At 33.8% G+C, this 23,898-nt stretch overlaps 1 protein-coding gene across 1 annotated transcript in view; it reads left to right on the top strand.

The window, feature by feature from the left end:
* Nucleotides 1-23,898, top strand: part of VPS54 (VPS54 subunit of GARP complex) — an 86,188-nt gene that overhangs the window by 11,543 nt on the left and 50,747 nt on the right. Inside the window, exons 2-6 of the mRNA XM_074207169.1 lie at nucleotides 7,072-7,233; nucleotides 7,881-8,122; nucleotides 11,539-11,617; nucleotides 12,627-12,661; nucleotides 14,951-15,082. Coding sequence (XP_074063270.1) covers nucleotides 7,098-7,233; nucleotides 7,881-8,122; nucleotides 11,539-11,617; nucleotides 12,627-12,661; nucleotides 14,951-15,082 — 624 coding nt within the window. The 5' untranslated portion in view covers nucleotides 7,072-7,097. The remainder of the gene's footprint in view (nucleotides 1-7,071; nucleotides 7,234-7,880; nucleotides 8,123-11,538; nucleotides 11,618-12,626; nucleotides 12,662-14,950; nucleotides 15,083-23,898) is intronic.

Raw genomic sequence — 23,898 nt, 5'->3', positions numbered from 1 at the left:
ATACTTTATACATCAAGAATCTAATAAATGCTTAGACTTAAGAATTTTTTTTAAAAAACAAGATAATACCTTTTACCTAGTCTTTACCATTAGGAATTTCTATACCTTAGTATACCTGTAACTTAACAAATGTGTGTTTTTACTCCAGTGGTACTTACTATAAACTATGCATACCTGTCTACCCTGTAAGACTTTTCTGCCCTTCCATAAATTCAATACAATTCAGCATACCCATTGTGCTGTGGCCTTCAATTTTATTGATATTTCATGGTTACCATTGGACCTTCTTATCAATTAGCTTTTGCTTTCCTGTGTGATTATCTTTTTTTTCTGATCATATAGTTATCTGATGACATATCACTTCTGTGTAATATGAATAATCCACTGTGTACTTCACTGACTTTTGGGCTAAGTCTCAGCTTATCTTCTTTAAAAGCTATGGTATTCTGTGACGTCAGCTGTACAACTTCAATAAGAAGAATATTTGTTTTAAACTTGGGGCTTTGTTTCAAGAAAACCCATGGAGTTATTAAAATAACTATGCTGTTTCCCCAATGGTAATCCTACTCTTTTTCTGTTCAATTCTGGGCATAGCTCATTATCTGCAGTGTCTATCCAAGGTATATGTATTGATGGATGAGCTCTATGGATTAACCATTCACCTCTCTAGCCACCTGTATATATGGTTAGGCTTTTAATTATTTTGACTTAATGCATCTTATTTAAGAGGTTCTGCAGTATTCTATAGCTTGATGCAGGAGCAGTGCCTACCCTCAAGAAGCTTACATTCTAATAGGGAAGATTTGTATAGGAAGTATGTAAACAGTGTGGTACATGGAAGAGATATACAGAGTAGATAGAAAGAATTTGCAGCTGGGAGCCTAGGAAAGGTCTTCTGTAATAGGTGGAATTTGAGCTTAGTCTTGAAGGAAATCAGGGAAACTTAGATGATTGAGGTGAGTGGTGGTAAAGCATACAAACTATTTGAAAGCATGGAGGTGGAGAGTGAGGACATGGTGCTGGCATCAGCAAGGAGGCTAGGGTCATTGGATCATATGGAAGAAAATATAAGTAGACTTGGAAAGGTAGGGGAGGAAGAGCTTTAAATGCCAAAGGAATTTTTATTGATCCTGGAGGTGGTCCTCCATGAGGAAATTGGTGACATAGTCATAGCTAGATTTGAAAAAGCACCTTCACAACTGGGAGGAGAATGAATTGGAGTGGGGAGACTTGAAGCAGGAAACCAGTTCTAGGGCTACTCATAATCTTGACTTTATCTTCAGAATTGCTTTTTGCTCTTGTGTTCCATATTTTTCAATCTTGCTCCTGTTTGATATTTTCTTTTTCCTTCCTCCATTTCTGGTATCCTACTGGCATGGCTTTTGAGAACTAGTTACTGATGTGTGTTACTGAGGAAGGTAAAGAACTCAGAAACAAGGAGCTGGGGGATAGTCATGATGGGTTTTACTTGTCACACACCATAGTCTAGCATAGAATAGTTACTAGTTTTTAAAGAAGTTCAATGGATGGCTATTTGTAACTTAGGAATACCTATACTAACTGAAATTGATTTCTGACATGGTTTTCTGAGTTATTTTGAATGTACTTCAATTAATAGGAAATGTCAGTTGTTCATTTTTGAGAAATTCTCTTTGCAGTATATTCAGTTTCTTCCTTTTTTTCTCTTGTTTTTACCCTTCTGCCTACAGACATTTTTAGGTTACACTGCTACTTCTATTGCTACTGATTTCCTTCCATGTGAGTGACCTTCCTAGCCTATTCTCATCCTTTGCATCTATCCTTTATTCAATTAGTCACTATTCTCTAAGCATCTTTTATGCTTTTCTACTCCACATTTTCTTTTTTAATTAATATTTTATTTGTTTTCAATTATATACAATAATAGTTTTTACCTATCATTTTTTTGTAAGGCTTTGAATTTTACAATTTTCCCCCACCCTTCCTTCCTTCCCCCATCACCCCACAGAAGGCAGTCTGATAATCTTTACATTGTTTCCATGCTATACATTGAAATTGAATGTGTTGAGAGAGAAATGATATCCTTAAGAAGAAATAAAATATTAGAGATATAGCAAAATTTTGTAGTACATAAGACACTTTTTTTTTTAAATTGAAGGTAATAGACTTTGGTCTTTGTTTAAACTCTACAAGTCTTTCTCTGGGTACAGATGGTATTCTCTGTTGCAGGTGCTCTAAAATTGTCCCTGATGATTGCATTGATGGAATGAGCAAGTCCATTAAGGTTGATCATTAACCCTTTGTTGCTGTTACAGTGTATAATGTTCTTCCGGTTCTGCTCATCTCACTAGCATCAGTTCATGCAAGGCTTCTCTGAAATCGCCTCCCTCTTGGTTTCTAATGGAACAATAATGTTCCATAACATACACATACCACAATTTGTTTAGTCATTCCCCAATTGATGGACATTCACACGATTTCCAATTTGCTACCACAAACAGGACTGCTATGAATATTTTTGTACAAGTTATGTTTTTACCCTTTTTTATGATCTCTTTAGGGCTTAGACTCAGTAGTGGTATTGCTGGATCAAAGGATATGCACATTTTTATTGCCCTTTGGGCATAATTCCAGATTGCTCTCCAGAAAGGTTGGATGAGTTCACAGCTCCACCTGCATTGTATTAGTGTCCCAGATTTCCCACATCCCTTCCAACATTGATCATTGTCCTTTCTGGTCATATTGGCCAATCTGATAGGTATGAGATGGTACCCCAGAGCTGCTTTAATTTGCATTTTTCTGATCAGTAATGATTTAGAGCAGTTTTTTATATGACTATGGATCGCTTTGATTTCCTCATCTATAAATTGCCTTTGCATATCCTTTGATCATTTGTCAATTGGGGAATGGTTGTTTGTTTTTTAAATTTGACTCAATTCTCTGTATTTTTAAGAAATGAGTCCTTTGTCAGAAATACTAGTTGCAAAAATTGTTTCCCAATTACATTTCTTTTGATCTTGGTTACAGTGATGTTTGTGCAAAAAGCTTTTTAATTTAATGTAATCAAAATGATCTAATTTGTTTTTAATGATGTTCTCCATCTCTTCCTTGGTCATAAACTGCTTCCATTTCTATAGATCTGACAGGTAAACTATTCCTTGATCTCCTCATTTGCCTATAATATTGTCTTTTATGTCTAAATCCTGTACCCATTTTGATCTTCTCTGTCTACCCCATATTTCTATCAATTCCTTCATTGTGGAATATCCACTCTGGCAGATTTTCTATCTATCAAGATACAATTTTTTTTTAAGGATCAGCTCAAAGGTCACTTTCAACAAGAAGCATTCCCTGCTCTAGAACACTTCATTCTGAGAACACACTCATATATGAGGATACTTTGTAATTCTCTTACAGTATGTATTATGCTGTCATAATATCAACTGAAACATATTTAGTATTTGCCATTTTGCAAAATAGTCTCTCATTTGAGCCTCATAATAACTTTGACTAGGTTATCATCAGGGATGATATCGTCATCCCCATTTTACAGATGAGGAACTTTAGTCTCATAGTAGACTTTTGCCCATACTGAAATATAGAGAACACTGATGGTGATACTCCAGCAGTACCAAAAAACCCTGAACAGCACCTAGTTAAGAAGAATTATTCATTTAATTAGGAAGCTATCAGATGGTCTACCTTTTATCACAGGTGGTGCTGCAGGGGAATCTATCCTGATTTCCTTTCTTTCCACCTTCCAGTAGAGGAGGTGTTTAGGATCTCTCTTCCCAAGAACTATGTAACCCTAGGTCTCTTATCTAACTCAATTGAATTTGTCTTTAGAATTTGAGAATTTATTTTGCAATACTATTTTGTGCACAAAAATTTCTTCTCATACTGCTGGCCAAAGGTAACATTTGACCCATTTTCCTGGTTCTACATTTAGTGCTTTATCTAGTATGCCATGGTGTCTTGCATTATTCTAATTATTTGTCCACATAGTTACAACAATAAATAACACTTTAAGATTGGCAAAACTTCTCATACTTTTACATTTGTATTACTAGAAATAGTTTAGTCATATTGTGATACTCAGAGTGCATGGCTCACCCGTAGCAAACCCATGTGGAGCTAATATTTAGTCCTATTGATTAAAAAAAAAACTAAAGATTAGGCATCAAGGCAACATTAGGTAGCATTATCAGAACTTCTAATAATGTGTATAAGGAATAGTATTTGGCATATCCCAAATATAAAAAGAGGATATGTTAAAAAAGAGAATAGAGAAAGAAAAATAGTAATCTTAATTCATAGGATCTCAAAGTTGGAAGGGATTCCTGAGGCTATTTAGTCCAACCTGTATTTAAACAAGAATTCCTTCTATATTGTGTCCAGTAAGTGATGTTTTAACCTTTATTTGATATGAAGGGTAACATACCACCTCATAAGATAACAAGTTTACTTTTGCATATTCAGAAAGATTTCTCTGAAAAACATCTACCTATTTTCTAACTACTTCTTCTGGGACCAAATAGAGCAAATCTAATTTCTAATTTAACAGCCCTTCTTTAACACTGTCTTTAACACTGTCTCCCTCTACCTCTCTTCCCAGTTTTCAGGCTAATTATCTTTAGTCTCTTCAGTATTAATCTCACTAAATAAATTTTACTTGGCTTCTGTATCGCATTGTTGACTTAAACTGTCAGAGTTCAGTTAGGGTGGCAGCTTGGTACAATGGAAAGAGCTCTGGTTCTAGACCTAGCAAATCCCATCCCTGATACCACACCTAACATCTTCCACTAATTGCTTACTGACCCTGGGCCTTAGTTCCAACATCCATAAAATGACAGGGTTGAGTTATACAGCCTATATGGTATCTTCTAGTTCCTCTGTTAACTTTCCTTGTAGAATAACATGAGATATTTTTATTACACTCTTTGTTCATCTGTCTTCAACTGATAGAATTCTATTGATCTTCTCCGATAAACCATATTTTTTTCAGATGAACTATTGCTTAGCCACAATTCCATTTTTTACTTGTGATGTTGATTGTGTGACCCAGAATAATTTATGACTATTATGTCATTTTATCCAATTTGATTTAGTTTTCTAGCCTGTGAATTCTAACTTTGTCATCCAGGGTGTTACCTGTCTGAGAAGCAGCCATCATACCTTTTAAGTTATTGTTAGAAATGTTAAAAAGGCCAAGACCAAGGTCCACCAAAGATCCACGAGGCACTCCTGGAGATTTTCCAAGATGACTATGAAGCACTTGATGACTATGCTTTGTGTTAGGTCCTTCAGTCAGTTCTGAGCCCATCTAATTGCTTTATTGCTAATTTACTTCTCTCCAATCTTTTCCATAAGAATAGAATGAGAAATTTTGTCACATGTTTTCCCAATATCTAGATAAATAGTATTCTCTTGATTTGCTAGTTCAGTAACTCTGTTAAAAAAGGAAATGAGACTAGATGGGCACAGTGTGTTTTAATAAAGCAGTGCTGACTCTTATGATTACCACTTCCTCTTCTAGATCTTTACTAACCATCTCTTTGATTATATGTTCTAGAATTTTATCTGGAATAGAAAACGAACTCATTGACCTGTAGCTTTCATTTTCTATTCTCTACTTTTTAAAAAAGAATCAGAACATTTACCTTATAAATTCCATGTAGTTTTCTATCGATCTTTTAGAGAATACTGATATAGTGGTTTAAAACTGCTAGGTTTTTTCCTGTATATACTGATATACAGTATATATGTGTGCATGCACACCTTGCTATTTGTATATTTATGTACTTATCAAAGGAAATTAGGTGCTCCCCTAATATCTCCTTGTTTATCTGGAAGATAAAGATAACTCTATCAGACATTTATTTCAGAATTTTTCTTTGCAAAGATTATTTTCCTCATCAGGAAAAGAATTCAGTCAGGAGCAAAAAAAGAGGATTTGAATGACCCTGTTCCCATAGTCAATGGAAGTCAGAGACAGGAGCCAGATTGTATCATTTTAATTCCATCCACTGATCCTGGCTTCCAATATAACCCCCCCCCCATCCCATTAAATAAAGCAACAGAAAAAACCCACAGTCCCCTTTTCTCAACAACCTCTTTTCATTCTCAGCTTTTGAACTCAGACACTATAGGGCATCTGGATGGCACTGGTCTTGGAGTCAGGATGACCAAATTCAAATCCAGCCTCAGACACTTAATAATTACCTAGCTGTGTCACCCTGGGCAAGTCTCTTAACTCTGATTCCCTTACATCTGGGACCATCTTCAGTCTTATGATTCATATCTGTCTGGCCACTGGACCCAGATGGTTCTGAAGGAGAAAGTAAGATTGGTTACTCAACACGTACCTCCTCACTCAAATCCAATACATGTGTTTGTCATGGCATCATCTCCCTGATGTCATGGTGGTCTTTGAGATTGAACGACAAATATTATTATCATTATCACCGAGACACTATCCTTAGTATCATACCTTGCTTTTTAAAAAATTCATCCTCTGTTAACTTTCCTTGTAGAATAACATGAGATATTTTTATTAAACTCTTTGTTCATCTGTCTTCAACTTATAGAATTATACTGATCTTTTCCTGTAAACTTGCTCAGTTCATCTTTCTCTTTTCTGAACTTATAAGCATATTATTATCATCTGTACCCTTCATTTTTTACTTAATCATATAACGTTTTATATTTATGTCTTTCATAAATGTCAACCTATCTAAGAGTTTCTAGTGGGTTGTGTTTTTAACAGTTGGTACACGACTGTATAGCTATTATACTTGCATTCTATGAGAAAATTTGACAACAAAAACAATCATAACAGTAGTTAGCATTTGTATAGTGTTTTAAGCTTTGTAGAGATCTTTTACAAATATTATCTACTTTGAATCTCACAATAACATGCTAACCACCGTGCTACCAATTCTTCCCAATTATAGACAAATTCTTTTTCTAGAGGGGAAACTTGGTAGAAATTTCCCTTTGAAGTTTTTTGAAGAAAGAAGGAAGAAAAAGATCTGAATTCATTGTATGATAGATAAATGATCTGATGTATATTTATTTTTCTTTCCTATTTAGTTCCATTTGAGGGGTGATTTTATGCAATGGCTTCAAGCCACAGTTCTTCACCAGTGCCTCAAGCAAGTAGCAGTGATGTTTTCTTTAAAAAGGAGGTAGATTCTACTAAACATATTCGATCTGTACAGTCACTGCCAGATGTATGTCCCAAGGAACCCACAGGTAATGAATTCTTTTTTTTTAATTTTTTTTTTTAGGTTTTTGCAAGGCAAATGGGGTTAAGTGGCTTGCCCAAGGCCACACAGCTAGGTAATTATTAAATGTTTGAGACCAGATTTGAACCCAGGTACTCCTGACCCCAGGGCCAGTGCTTTATCCACTGCGCCACCTAGCTGCCCCGTGAATTCTTTTTTTAAACAGCAGAATATATATAGTGAAATATATTTGATTATTAGAGGATCATTTGCTTTTCTTTCTTTTTTTTTTTTTTTTGCAAAACAGTGGGGTTTTAGTGACTTGCCTGGGGTCACACAGAGGTAATTATTATATGTTTGAGGCTGGATTTGAACTCAGGTCTTCCTGACTCCAAGATCTGTGATCTATCCACTGTGCCACCTAATTGCCCCATTTGCTTTTCTTAATAAAGAATAAATCTTTGTTCCCTCAGATAGTATAATTATACAACTGTAGGTTCTCTAAAATCAAGAATTTGAATTAACTAAAGAATTTTGGACATTTTTCTGGGGATTGAGATGGGAAAATAATAGTTATTACAGATTTATTTGATTAAAGTATTTACTATTGAAAGTGATTTTAGGTGGTTTGTGTAAAATAGAATTTGTTATTTTTTCATTTTCTTTTTTCTGCAGGTGATTCACATAGTTTATGTGATGCCCCATCTCTAGTTGCAGATCAACATAGATGGACAATTTATCATTCCAAAGTAAATCTTCCAGCAGCATTAAATGATCCTAGATTAGCAAAAAGAGAATCCGATTTCTTCACAAAAACATGGGGTCTAGACTTTGTGGACACAGAAGTTATGCCTTCATTCTACCTCCCACAGATCAGCAAAGAACATTTTGCAATATATCAACAGGAAATCTCTCAGGTAAAGTCATTTCTTTTTTTTTTTCCCCTTGGTGAGGCAGTGGGGTTAATTGACTTGCTCAAGGTCACACAGCTAGTAATCATCAAGTGTCTGATTTTGGATTTGATCTCAGGTCTTCCTGACTCCAGGGCTGGTGCTCTGTCCACTGTACCACTTAGCTACCCCCAAATAGAATCATTTCTTGAATGCAGTTTTTTCTCCTTCCTTCCTTCCTTCTTTCCTTCCTTCCTTCCTTCCTTCCTTCCTTCCTTCCTTCCTTCCTTCCTTCCTTCCTTCCTTCCTTCCTTCCTTCCTTCCTTCCTTCCTTCCTCTCTTTCATCTGCCCATCAAGATCCCCTTTCTTCTTCACTTTGCAAACATGTATAGTCAATCAAAAAAAATTTCTACATTATCCATGTTCAGAAAAATTGTCTTATTCTGCATTTTGAGTCCTTCACCTCTCTATCAGGAGTTGATTAGCATGTTTGATTAATAGTCTTCTGGGATCCTGATTGGTTATTAGACTGATAAGAGTAATATCAGCACAATAATTGAGCATAATTTCATCCCATATTTGTATTGTATTTTGCTTACCCATTTCTCAGTTTCTGAGCACCCTCATAATTCCTCCTATACCCATTCATTGCCAACTCAAAAAAGGCTATAAATATTTTTATACATTCTTAGAGTTTGTTTTGCTTGGGACTTATCCCCCCTTAATTTACTCAGCCTCTGACACCATGTCTCCCCTTTTCTTTCCCTTATGTATTTTTATTTTATCAAATTTAGTTTAAATATGGATTAAAATATTAAACTGCTACTTTTGACTGTTAATCAATGACTTAACTATGAGGAGATGTTGTTTGCTACTACTTAATATGCCAATTACTACAACATATGCTAATATTTCAAGGATTCTTGATTTCATTAATATAGGTAAAATTTCTTCACAATTCTCTCTACTTTATAAAATCAATGGAGTCATAGATTTGAAATTGCATGGTACCCTGGAAACTCAATATCTAATTCTCACATTTTGCAGAAGAGGAAACTTAGAGCCAGAGTAAGGGAAGTCTCACATGTGGTAAATAGCAGAACTGGGATTTGTACCATATCCTCTGACCTCAAAATCAGCATTTTTTTTTTCCATCATTCAATGTCTCTGTTGAGCTATTGATTGAACTTGCTATTCACTAAAATGCTTAGTGATTTTTCACGCTAACTGTCATCTACTGATGTCATTCTCTGTGGGGTTTTTTCCAACCCAAGTGTAGGAAAGACCATACATTTATCTCTATTAAATTTTATCTTGTTAGATTTGATTTATCATTGCAGCCTTTGAGATCTTTTTGAAGCCCAGTTCTTTATTCATTGAATTGACTGTTCTTTCCAGCTTTTTCATTATATTCTTCTTGGGTTGTTTTGTTTGAAAAAATGATAATATGAATTCAATAAGCTAGTTGATAGACATATCATTTTTAGGTGCTTAATGTTTTAATTTTTAAATTGCCTCCCATTTTTCCTTTTATTGTATTCTTAATAGTTTTTTCTAAGCCTATAATGTTTGAATATGTTTATATAAATACACTTTCCCAACATTTAGCAATGCTATTTATTATTATATAGTTCAGTATCTGAAATTCTGTCCTCATTTTCAAGAGGAAAATAAATAAGGCTTCTTTCTATTTCATATGTCTAGAAAGTCCATTGCAAATTTTAGTGGTGTTCTAAACCAAGTCCTTGTTGCTTTTAGCAACTAGTTGTGAAAATTTTCAAATATAACTTTTGTCTAAATCATGAATGTCCTAATTTTTAGCTCTTCTGAGCTGCATCAACTAACCAAACCATGTTAAGGATCACAAATAGAATTTAATATTTATTTTTGACTACATGGTTACCATATTACCAATTAGTATAATAAAAAAATGTAGTAATGCTCTATGAATGAGTTTTGGACCTTGGGTTAGACTCTAAATCTTTTGTTTTTGCCCTTAGCTTCTGAGATCAGTGTCTAACTGTGTTGCTGTAAATAAAAGTAGATTATTGGATATTTTTAGATTTTTAACAATTATCTTACAGAAAAAATTCTTTTATCATAAAATTTATCAAATATTTAAGGATAATAATAAGCTTAACTATTCCTTTTTCCTATCAGCAACAATATCAAAATTTCATTAACAGTACTTTACATTTCCTCATCTGATCATATTTTATCCTGAATTAGATTTTTTTACCATATTATTGATAATCGAGATATTAATGTGTTTTATTATTAGAATTTAATTTTACTCTACAAATCTGTAATGCTGCTTTCCCTGTTGAATGCAGCCATAGACTGCCTAGAATTTTCAGAGGGTGTTTTTGTTTAAAGCATTTGAACTCATGAATTAACCTGTTAATGATTGGTTAAATGAACATCTTTTACAAATCTTCTTTTGTATTCTTGGGTCAAAGTATGTGAACAGCTTAGTGACTTTTTTTTGAGAATTAAATTCAGATTTCATGATTATATCATATCTGACATTTACATATCAGTTATTATTTCTTATCCATTATTTTATCCTCACATTAGATCTATAGAAAGTTAAAGTATTTCTCTATTTTTACTAATGAGGAGTCACTTAGAGGAAGATTAATTATTTGCTTCAGGGTATTAAATGAGTTCATGACAGGTGAGTGTAGAATCCAGAGCTCCTGACTCATTGTCCAATACTTTTTTCCTATGTTAGACTGCCCCTTTGTGGATAGTGCTTCAGATGTTCAACTCCTGTATTGTTCACATCCCCTGGAATGACAGAAGTGCTATAGGTAGTTCCTGATTGGTATCAGAATAAAATTTTATATTAGCACATAGGATTAAGTATTAGTAGATAGTTTATATTTGAATTTAATATATGTACATTCAAATATCAGTGTTGCATTTCTTTTAAAATAATCCTTTGTTCTCCCTTACCAATAATTTATGAGAGCATTTTCCATTTGCCATGCTTCTTTTTTGTTGTTGTTCAACTTTCACAGAGCTGTATTAAATAGGTCAAGTGGATTGATCATTAGCATATGATCTTGCCACAGCAATATTTGGTAATAAATAATGCTTTGGTAATAATGCACATTTATGTATTATTTTAAGATTTACAACATGATTTCCTTACAATTAAATTTTTATGGGTAATGAAACAGAGAAATTGGCTTGCAGCAGTTTTACACAAATAATAAGTAATAGAGGCAGGATTAGAACCTAAGTCTCTATTTCCTATATCTCACATGTAAATATACATTGGAGTTAATTGTATTCTTAGTTGTTGAAACTAGTGGCAAAAGTTGGAAAATTGGGATGGGAGCATAACTAGCATATATTGAAACATTTTTAAGATTTGAAAACACATTATTTTCTGGTAGTGATGTCAAAATACTGTCTTGATTTTTTTTTTTAATAGCGAGAGAAGATTCATGAGAGATGCAAGACTATTTGTCCTCCAAAAGATACCTTTGATAGGACTCTCTTACATACTCATGGTATGGTGCATATTTTAAGATCATGTTATATAATATGAGTGAAGTAACAACTTATATACTTAATTGAATGAATGAAAAAAGTAATATCTATTTGGAGAACACTTATTGACTCTATAAGAATAATTACATATTCTACTTTCCAGTAACATTTTTATACTTTATTAGTGTAATAACTTTTAAATGCATTTTTAATGAGATCTCTTCTTCTCTTCCTTCTCCTTCCCTATGCCAGTATATATGTTTGATGATAGTAACCTTAGTAAGGAAGAGTATTTGTGACTAGGAAAAGAATTTTTTTTAAATTTCAACCTTTTACACAGAATACCACCCATTGATTTTAAGGAATTTTTCATGAGTTGATGGACAAATTTTTTTTTTTTTTTTTTTTTTTAGTTTTTGCAAGGCAAATGGGGTTAAGTGGCTTGCCCAAGGCCACACAGCTAGGTAATTATTAAGTGTCTGAGACCGGATTTGAACTCAGGTACTCCTGACTCCAGGGCCAGTGCTCCATCCATTGCGTTGCCTAGCCTCCCCTAGACAAATTTTTTTAATTCTTCTATTCCTTAGGTTAAAACCATTAAAATTTTTTTTGTTAGAGTTTGAATTTGTGTTTTTTAAAAATAAAGTTTTTCTGCTATATTTTCTCCCTTCTATAGGATTGTGTTAAAGTTCATAGAAGTTTGTTATAGCTACCAAATACACCAATTTAATCTCATTAATGCTTATATTCACTTAACCATTAGAAAATGTTTTATTTTCTCTAGTAAAATATTCATGTAATACAAATGATTCTTATAGCAAGTACCTAAATAATGAAAACTGATCTTGAAACACATACTATTTCTTTTTCATTGCTTAACAGTGCTGGTCATACAGGAACCCCCAAAATGGGTGGCAATGTACAAATGGTGAGGTAGTTACTGTGTTGTGGTCCCCTAGTTAGAAGTTTTGTTTAAAGTTGCAATGAAATACAAAGTTTTCATCACACATTCTTTTCTTTTTCTTGCAGATAAATCCAGGACAGATCTGGAACAAGTACCTAAGGTACTTTAGGGAAATGCTGCCTTTCAGATTTTCAGAATTTGTCTTCCAAGAATAGTTCACTCTGAGTTCCCTCTTCATGGGATCACAGATCTAGAGCTGAAAGGAAAAGCAGAAGTCATCTAGACCCCCCTCATTTTACACAGGAGATACTGAGGCCCAAGGAGGTTAACCAACTTGCCATTAAGCCTAATGAAAATCAAGGATTAGGAAAGTGATCTGTCTAATTTCTAGTTAGTTTTTCTGATCTCTATATTAATTCAGGGGGAAGGTCCAGGGGAAAAAAATGAACGAGCTGGGTGGTGATGGTTCTGAATAGAGAAGTCGGGAAAGACTTCAGAGTAGAAGATAGTATCATACCTGTGTTGGATCTTGCTGAAGGGAAGGACTTCAATGTATAGAGATGAAGTAGGCTTCATGGAGAAGTCTGTTCAGTACCTGAGCAAAAAGACCTGTTCTGCTTGTGAGAAGAGGCAGAATGAAAACCAGTTTTGCAGGAATATAGAATATAGGAAGGGAGAATAAATGTGATAAAACTGGGAAAGATAGGGTAGAACTAAATCGTGAAGGGTTTTAATACTAGGATAAGAAGTTCTTATTTTATTTAGTAGATAATAATGAATAGTCACTCAACATTTTTGAATAGAGGAATGATATGATCAGAAAAGCCCATTAGGAAGATTACTCTGAAAGTGTGTTAAGGATGGATTGGAGAGGACAGAGACTTGAAAATAGTAAGTATAGTAAAGAAGTTATTACAGAAGGTCAGGCAAGAGACAATGAGAGCCAGAACCAGAACAATTAAGATGGAAGTAGGTAGGTGTGTTCTTACCCCTATATGTATCCCCCAAGGGTCCACTTAGGCCTATTTCCTTATTCTCCCCTCATGTCTTTTCTTTAGGTGACCTCAGAAGCATTCATAGATTCAGTTTTCATTTATATGTGGAAACTCCCAGATATGCCAGTTGAATATGTTCAAGTAGATGATTTTGTCCAAAACAGAATTCCTTATCTCACCACCCACCCTCAAATATGCTTTCCCATTTTTTTCCAAGTGCATTACTATCCTTCTAGTCACTCATGTTTGTAACCCCAGTATCATCTTCAGCCCTTCCCTCTTTTACCCAACCCTCACACACAATGCACTGATTGCCACAATATCTTTCATGTCAAGCCCTTGCTCTCCACACACAGACCCCCACCCTAGTGGACTATTATAATAGCTTCCCAATTAATCTTTCTGACATCTCTCCCCTTTCTGATCCGCCTTCCTTGTGGCTGCCAAATTGGTAGTCTGTCATTTCCCTGATCAAGAAATATTGAAGTAAAATCCCTGCTGTATATAAAATAAAATACAAACCTCTGGAGGGCATTCAGAGATCTCACAGACTATTTCCAACCTATTTTTCCATACTTATTTCATATTATTCCTCTTCCCACACACTGTTTCTGTCATATTCATGTTATATTCATGGTATTTCACACATGATATTATTTCTACTTCTATGACCTTGCACAGATTGTTTCCTTGCATGTCTGGAATGCCCTCCCTCATCCATCTCCACCTTGTGTAGTCCCTAGCTCCTTCCAAAACTTAACTCAGTTGCCAATTCCTGCATTTTATCTTTCCTGATTCCCTCAGTGAAATAATCATTTGTATTTTTATTTTGTATGGTTTTTATTGATTTACCAGAATATGTTCCTTCTTGTAGCATGTAAGCTTACTGTGGTCAAGAATAATTTATTTTTGTTTGTTTTTTAATCCTGAGGACACAACAAAATACCTTGTACATAAGAGATGCTGAGTGGTGCTTGTTAAATGAATGAAAGAAAAGATGAGTTTAATTTTGAAAACTTAAAGATTGAAGTATCAGCAGGACATCTAGATAGAGATAGCCAAAAGGCAGTTAGAAATTTGGCTATTTCTCTTCAAATATGCCCTTTGTCCTTTGAATATAGAGAACTATCCATACTTTCTGAGTGACTTCCCTACCCAGCCAATAAGAACATTCTCTAGGGGTGATGCAAGAGAAAAGACCTTGAAGAAATGTCCATATTTCCACATTGACTTACAGTTGAGAGAGTGTGATTCTTTTTATTCCACCTGCTCCATGTCAAGCTGATTTGATTAAATAATGTAGATTAATTATTTGAAATCGTAAAAGAAATTACACATTAATTTACTTATGCTATTCACATGTAGAGTTTTATAGATTTATTATTCATAGTCTTATGAATGGCATACGTTAAATAAAGTGCTTGTGAGAGATTGAAATAGTTTTTTTCTTTTAGATTTTTTTGAAACCAGATTTTGCCTTGGAAGATCCCTCAACATTTAATTCAGTTTTACCATGGTCTCATTTTAATACTGCTGGAGGAAAAGGAAATCGTGATGCAGCATCCTCAAAGTTGCTTCAAGAAAAGGTAAATTCTCACTATGAGATTATTCATTGTGACCTTTGAAAGACAAATAGAAAACTCCATTTTCAAAATGTGGTATTATTTCTTAGTAAGACTATAATTACTTGGTTTTAAGTGTTTCTTTTAAAGTTTTAATATCATTATTTATGATTATTTAAGCCTACAACCTGAATAAGAAAACAATAAAATCTTCTGCCTCTTAGTGGAAGGAGGAAAATTTAAGACTTTTCCCTCATATTTTTATATATTTATATAGATATAGATAAATACCTATAAATACATATATATATATAAAACATAGTATAAATATTGCTTTTTTTTTAGCATGAGCAAAAATAACAGTTTAGAAATTTATGTAAGCAGTCATTTAAAATGACAAGTGAAACCAGACAGGATTTTGGTTACTTACCTTTAAGTTTCTAGGAGACAGTGTAAATAAAAGCATGGAGTCAGCAGACCTGGGTTGGAACCTTGACTTAATTCTTATTTTGAGTAAATCATTTTACCTTTTGAACCTCATTTTCCTTATTGGTAAAATGAAGAAAATACTTGGTAAACTTAAATCACTATATAAATGTGTTAGTCTTAGAAATTTTATTTTTCATAAATGTCTCATTAAACCATGAAATGGAAAGTTATAATCTCTAGTCATAAATATTTTCCTGTTCAGTTCACAAAAGTTGTTTTGAAACAAAACTTTTCAATGTTAGGACAAAATACTTTTATGTACTTGGACTTATTGACCAACATTTTTCCTTTTTTTCCAATTACATGCAGAGTTTGCAAGTTTGAGTTCCACAATTTTATCATCTTCTCTTCCTTTCCCCCTCTTTCCATGCCAGTTAACAATTTGGCAAAAGTTGTACATGTACAATTGTGTTTTATATATTTTCCATGTTAATCATGTTATGAAAGAATAATTAGAGCTAAAGAAAAAAAATCATGAGAAAGAAAAAACATACTTTGCTCTACATTCATCATATTTTAAAAGTAAAATAAAAGCTTAGAAATTTATGTAAGTGGTTTTTTTGTTGTTTTTTTTCTGAATGTGTATGTTGTTTTCCATACCAAGTCTCTCAGGGTTTCCTTTGATCACTGGCTTGTTGAGAAGACCTGTTGTGAATGTGTACAATGTTTTCCTGGTTCTGCTCATTTCATTCTGCATTAGTTCGTACAAGTCTGTTCAGACTTTTCTAACATTCAGCTGCTCATTCATATGCCATAACTTGTCCAGCCATTTCCCAATTGATGGTCATTCCCTCAATTTTTAGTTCTTTGCTACTCTAAAAAGAGCTGCTATAAATATTTTTGTTCATGTGGGTCTTTTATATAATTTCTATATAAATTTTTAATATAACTTTATAATTTTTATAAATTTTATAATTTTTTTGTTTTTCAAAGGCAGTGGAGTTAAGTGACTTGCCCAAGGTCACACAGTTCAGCAATTAATTGTCAGAGACTGAATTTAAGCTCAGGTTCTCCTGACTCTAGGGCTGGTGCTCTATCCACTGTATGACCCAGCAATCCCCCCCCCTTTTTTGTGATCTTTTTGGGCTATAGACCCAGCTTCTCCTCTTTAAAACTTAATGAAGTAAATGTGTGTAGACATTTGCATACATTAATTTGATTATATCATTAAATTATTAAGTAATTAAAATTGACATTTGAGATTTGGATGTTTGAATACTTCACTTTAAACTCATGTTCATTATTTCTAGAATATGTGTCTTTTACAATTATAATAAGAAGTAAAGATCCAGTTTGATTAGACTTTTTCCTGTTCTGAAATTGAGAATATATAGTGTCTGATAGTGATTCATATATCTGTTAAGAAAATGTGTTGTCTTACTCTCTAGTGACACCTTATGGAGACTGATAGCATAACCCTGACAAGCTCCCTGTAAGTCTGAGCCCTCCTTAACAATGAACTTTTGTTGTTTAGAAGAAAATGGGAAAAAGTCAGAGAAGGTCCCTTTTATTCATAGTCCATAATAAAGAGTCTACATTTCTTTTGCCATGAGTCCTAATTAAAAATACTAGTTTATTTCATATTCTGTTTCAAGTGGGGGGTTTCCTGGCATAGCATTCAGAGATGGAAGGGATCTGAGATCTTCACTCTCTTCCTGTTGCAGAGAACAGAACTGAGACCCACAGAAATTAGTGGCTTTCTGAGATGATCCTGGCTACTGTACTGTGCTTGAACTCTCTAAAGGAAAGATAAATCCTCTTTAAGTTTTTCTTAAGGAGCTAATTTTTAAACACATTTGAAAGAAAATTATAAACCAAATCTAAACATTTATGGGGAAAATTTATAAATTCTCTTTTATGAGGCACGGGATGTCATTTCTATTTCTTAAAGTATGTGGTTTTAAGTAGACTCAGGATTGCCTCAGTATTGAGAGAGAGTTATGTCACCAGCTATAAGGAAGAGTGAGAAGGGTGGGACTGTGACATATTTAAGGGAATGTGTTTGGTTAGAAAATAGGAAACAATGCAGTGTTCTGATTTGTGAATATTAGAATTTGTTTGTTTTGCAAACTAATTTAGTAATTAAAGTTTGGTTGTGTTTAAAATAAAATATTACATATAAATTGGTTTTTTATTAAAATTTTTTAAAATCTAGAGTTGAAAAATGAGACAGAATGTGAGCAAATTGAAAATAAAATTAATTGAAAGAATAGAGAATTCTTTCTGATCTAAGTGATCTCTAAGGAAGAGCTTACTGTTTCATTGACAACATTCCATGTACTGTAACTGGAATGATTTTGTTAACATGAAATTGAGACAAGATTATAAAAGGAAGTTAATTGTGTCGTTCCCCCCCCCCCCCCCAGGATTATATAAAGCTGGAGGGGGCAACTAGGTGGTGCAGTGGATAGAGTATCAACCCTGGAGTCAGGAGGACCTGAGTTCAAATTCAGTCTCAGATACTTAATACTTAAACCCATTGCCTTGCAAAAATTTAAAAAAATAATCTAAAGCTAGAAGAGTCCTCAGAGGCCATCTAGTCCCACCCTCTCATTTTATAGAAACTGAGGCCTAGGGAAGTAAAGTGGTGTTTCAGAATCACACAGGTAGTAATTCTGCACCTCCTGGATCTGGAGGATTCAATTTAGTGGACATTTAGGTGTTTACTATATGCAAAGAAGTGATAATACAGACTTGAAGAACATAGTTCTAGTAAGGGATGTAAGATATATATGTAAATAATATAATTTGGAATGTGATAATTGTTTAAGGAAGGTCAAAAGAGATAAGATATTCAGTAGAAAAGATACTTCTAGCTGGTGATATCTGTGGGAAGGACTAGCAAAGGCTTTGTGGAGGAGGTAGTACCTAAACAGGGTTGTGAATAAAGAGAGAGATTTCAGTAGACTTGACTGTTTGATCCAGGAATTTTTTTTCCTTTCATCAAGCCTATGTTTGCTCTGTTGCAACTTCTACCAGTTGCTCCTAGTCCTGCTAATGATGTTGGGCATGATAAGACTATTAAAAGTAGCATGATGTATAGTGGGAAGTATGTTAGTCAGATGACAACTGGGTTTAAATCCTTTCAATTGCACTTATTAACTGTATCATCATTGGCTCATTTCATGCTTTTGAAGCATAGTTTCCTCATTTGTAAAGTGGGGATAATAATAAATTACTTCAGAGAAATTGTAAAAATGGTGTCTAGAAAGTATTTTTTGCAAATCTTAAATCATAATATAAATATATTTGTTATTAATAATATTATTATGGCTTTTAAATACTGTTGGACAGTAAGCATGTTTCCCCCTAACTTTTGTTTTCTCTAGACTAAATATCCCTAGTATCTTAAATGGATTCTTATATGGCAGGCATTTAAAGCCCTTTGCCATCTTGGTTACTTTTTCCTTAGTCACCAACTTATCACTGTTCTTTCTAAAATGAAGCTGAACCTAGACCTGAATGCAGTCCTTCAGATGTGGTCTGTCCAGGACTGCTACAGCATTGTTGTCTCCCTCATCCTGAAAATCCTTTTGAAATTCAGTCTAAAATTTCTGCAGTTTTCTTGGTTTCCACATCTCCCTTTTGACTTGTCTTGTACTTAATGTCCATTAAAACTCCCAGTTTTTTTTTTTTGATTGATTGCTTTCTAGCTGCTTTTCTCCCATCTTATACTTGTAGAATTTATTTGTTTTTATTCTAAGGCTTTGTATTTCTTCCTATTAAATATCATCTTAATAGACTTCCACTTAGTCTTCTATCTTGTCAAGATCTTAATGAATGCTAACTGCCATTTAATATATTGACTTTGTGTCATTTGCTCGTTTGACAAATGTACCTTCTAAGGGGCAGCTAGATGCAGTGAATAGAGCACCAGTTCCGGAGTCAGGAGGAACTGAATTCAGATCCGGCCTCAGATACTTAATAATGACCTATCTGTGTGTCCTTGGGCAAGTCACTTAGCCCCATTGCCTTGCAAAAACCATAAAAAAGCAACTCCCAAAACAAGTATACCCTCCAAATCTTTATCCAAAGTATTGATAAAAATATTAAAGAACCCAGGATCAAACACAGATTCCTCCTTAACTGAGAAATCGAGACCATTTGCAAGAGTTCCTTTTTCTTCCCTTTTCTATACCTCAGAGCCCTTTGACATTACCTCACCTCCTCTTGCTGTGTCTTTAATATGAGGTAATCCTTCTCCTTGGAAAACTGTGCTCTTGATTCCAGTGCTTCCTAGGAGTCCCTTGTCCTATTCTCCCTTCCTCCAATCTTCAGACTTTCCTTATATACTGCTCTTGCTTACAACATGCTTATATCTCTTCCATCCTTTTTAACAACTTTCTTAAAACCCTACCATTCCCTCAAATATTTATCCAAAAAGTTTTTCCTTTTCACAACCAAACTTCTAGAAAACTACTTATTGCCTCCATTTCCTCTTAGTTTACTCAGTTCTCAATCCATTGAACCTTCTCTCTTCCAAGTTCAAAACTCAGTTGAAACTTCTTTCTCATCCAGAGTTGGAATGGTCAGTTCCCTTCAAGATTCTCATCATTTCTATCCCAGTATACAGATTGTATGAGTGAGAATAGATAGATTCAAATAAAAATTTTCATATTGGTTCCTCCATATTTTGAAAGTCGAAATAATTGTTTAGGGAAGTCAAGAGATAGTTTTTTCTGTAGTTGGTAGATATTTAGATATCTAGATGATAGAAGACCTTCATCACTAATATAATATGTTTTTATTCCAATTTGTGATCTATTTACTTAATTCCTTACCTGTTTTTTTGTCAAGATGAACTATAGTATCATTCAGATGACAGTATTGTTTTTCTTCCTCTATTCTTTCTTGTCCACATATCTATCATACTTCCCCCTTTCTCTATGTCTATATCTTTTTAATATGCAGTGTTGTTACTGTCTGTATGGGAGAATGCTTCCTTCAAAACTATCTGGTTTCTTTTGAATGATAGAAGGATATTCTAGTCATGAATCTGATCTCAGTTTATCCTTTTAGTAACTTTGGAGGCTGTTTTCTTAGATTTTGTCTCTTGTGACCTTCTGGGTGTCTCTGCTGCTATTCTTTAAACTTTGTAGCACTTTTTATGAAATATCTTCAAAACCAAGGTTTTCTACCACTTTAATTTTCAATTCAATAAACTTGATGTTTGGTATAATATATAGGATACTTAATTTGGAGTCAGGAAAGATCTGTTTCATATACTGCTTTGGACCATTATTTGCTATATAACTGTGCAAGAACCCCTTAATCTCCTAGAGCCTCAGTTTCCTCATCTATAGAATGGAGTTAATAAAAGCACTTACCCTTTATCTATGATGCTAAAACTGAAATGCAAAAAGTACATACAAAAAGGTTTAAATGATCATTTTCCTTTAAGATGTAATCAATTACTTTAAGAAGTAATCATGCTTCAGTAATAATAATCATACATTCCTTGATTCCCTCTGGAAAACAAATCTTCACTTAAACAATGCTTCCCCCTTATTCCTTACGAAATATAATTTAATTATTAATCACATATATAACAGGATCACTGAAACATTGATCTAGAATTGAAAGGGGCCTTAAAGAACATCTAGTCCAAACTCCTTATTTTTTTAGGTGATTAAACTTGCCTTTGCTGTTTGCTTTCATTATCTGGTCATTAACATTCATCAGTTTTTTCTTGTCTTTGTTGTTAGATAGTAAGTAACTACATAAATGTGCTTTTCTTCCCTTGGGTTCTCATTTATAATTTGCCTTCCTTTTCCATGATTGATATTCTCTTCTCATATTCTAGATGCAAAGAATTTTTATTATCCTTACCTGTGCCTTCCTGTAGCATTCTTATTTGTTGCCCTTATGCTATTGAAGCTGTTATTTCTAAGTTCACAATACTGTTACTATGGAATGCTTGCCAAGTTTAGAGCCATTGCTAATCCTTCCTTTTATAGAGAACTATGTTAGGAATATTGTAGGCCTAGGAAAGAGTGTGCAAATCTGTGATGGTTGGAGAGGGGACAAGGATAAGTTTGTACATGTGTTAGTGGTCCATTCTGACTTGTGTGGTGTGTGCCATGCAGTGTATCTGAGAAAAGTGATAGGATCAGATTAAGTTAAGAACAGGATGAAAAGGATGGAGACTAATTAGGAGGCACTTTCTAAAAGTCCAGGAATTAATAATGAGGGTCTGAAATACGGTGATAGAAGTGGAGAGTGAGAAAAGCAAGGAGATGGGTTTAAGTGATATTGCTAAGAGAAAACCAGTATGATGACATCTAATTGGAAATAGGGGAATTCAATTCAATGAGAATTATAATGTTATTTTTTAAATTTAAATTTAATTTTTTTCCAGTCATACTTAAAGATAGTTTTCAATATTCAATTTTTATAAGATTTTGAGTTCTACATTTTTCTACTTTCCCTCCCTCTTCCCCTTGACAATGAGTAATCTGATTTAGATTATATATCATGCTATATATGATATATATATATGTCCCATGTTATATATTTAGGTTATATATATCATGTGCAATCATGTTAAACATATTTCCATATTTGTCACCTTTTAAAAGAAGAATCAGAACAAAAGGGGAAAAATGAGAAAGGAAAAAATATTAAAAGTAAAAATATTATATTTTAAATCAACATTTATGTTACATAATTCTTTCCTTTGACATGGATGGTATTTTCTATCCCCAGTCTTTTAGAATAGTTTTTGATCATTGCGCTGCTGAGAAGAGCTAAGTCTATCATATTGATCATCACATAATGTTGTTAATAATGTTCTCCTGGTTCTGCTCACTTCACTCAATATCAGTTCATGTAACTTTTCAGATTTTTCTGAAATTCATCTGTTCATGATTTCTCTTTTTAAAAATTTTATCTTATTTTTTCAGTTACATCAAAAAATAGTATTCATTATTTATCTTTTTGTAAACTTTTACTGCTCATGATTTCTTTTTCTTTCTTTTTTTTTTTTTTTTTTTTTTAGGTTTTTGCAAGGCAAACGGGGTTAAGTGGCTTGCCCAAGGCCACACAGCTAGGTAATTATTTTAGTGTCTGAGACTAGATTTGAACCCAGGTACTCCTGTCTCCAGGGCCAGTGCTTTATCCATTGTGCCGCCTAGCTGCCCCTCTGCTCATGATTTCTTACAGAACAAAACTATTCCATAATATTCATATACTTGAGTTTCTTCAGCCATTCCCCTTGATGGGCATTCCCTTAATTTCTAATTCTTTGCCATTACAAAAATTACTGCTATAAGTTATTTTTGTATATATGGGTCTTTTTCCTTTTTTTATGATCTCGTTGGGATACTGATTTAATAGTGGTATTGCTGGATCAAAGAATATGCACAGTTTTATAGCCCTTTGGGCATAGTTACAAATTGCTCTCTCCAGATAGTTGGATCATTTCACAACTCCCTCAACCCTGTATTAGTGTCCCCATTTTCCTATTTCCCCTCCAACATTTATCATTTTCCTTTTTACCATATTAGCTAATTGATAGGTGGGAGGTGATATCTTAGAGTTGTTTTAATTTGCATTTCTCTGATCAGTAATGATTTAGGGCATTTTTTAATATGACTAGAGGTAGTTCTAATTTTTTATCTAAAAACTTCCTGTTCATATCCTTTGACCATTTATCAATCGAAGAATGACTTGTATTCTTAGAAATTTGACTCGGTTCTCTATGTTTAATAGAAATGAGTCCTTTATCAGAAATGCTAACTGTAAAAATTATTTCCCAACTTTCTTCAATCCTTCTAATCTTGGTTACATGCTTTTATTTGTGCAAAACCTTTTTAATTTAATGTAATCAAATTATTCATTTTGCATTTATAATGGAGAACTTTAATTTTCTGACTATAGTTAGCTTAGATGATGCTAATGATGATGATGATATAGAGATATAAGATGATATAGAGAAGTTTGGGGGTAAGGCAGATGGGTTCATTTGGAGATCCACAGATATTTCAGCTGTAAGCGGGAAATTTAAAACTGGAGTTCAATGGAGATATCCAGTTTGGAGGTAGACTTGGGAATCATCTTCATAGTGGTAGTATTAAAGCTATATGATTGGGTGAGATCATTAAGGAAGAGAATATAAGCATACAAGAATAGAGGACAAATCTTGGAGGTTATATATGCTGGAGGAAGAGTAAGGGGGGGGGAATCATACTTTTAAAAAAGAGGAGGTAGAAGGAGTATCAGTTTGGATTAATATTCCTGAAGCCAAATGGGAGAAAGCATCCAAATGCAGGAGATGATCAGCTCTGTCAAATGTAATTGAAGGATACTGGGTATCTCAGTGATCATTGGTGCCTGTGGAGGGAATAGCTTCA

The sequence above is a fragment of the Macrotis lagotis genome, chromosome 1 (genome assembly GCF_037893015.1).
Source record: "Macrotis lagotis isolate mMagLag1 chromosome 1, bilby.v1.9.chrom.fasta, whole genome shotgun sequence".
NCBI lineage: Eukaryota > Metazoa > Chordata > Mammalia > Peramelemorphia > Peramelidae > Macrotis > Macrotis lagotis.
The sequence above is the reverse complement of the archived record's forward strand: the minus strand, read 5'-3'. Positions and strand labels throughout refer to the sequence as shown.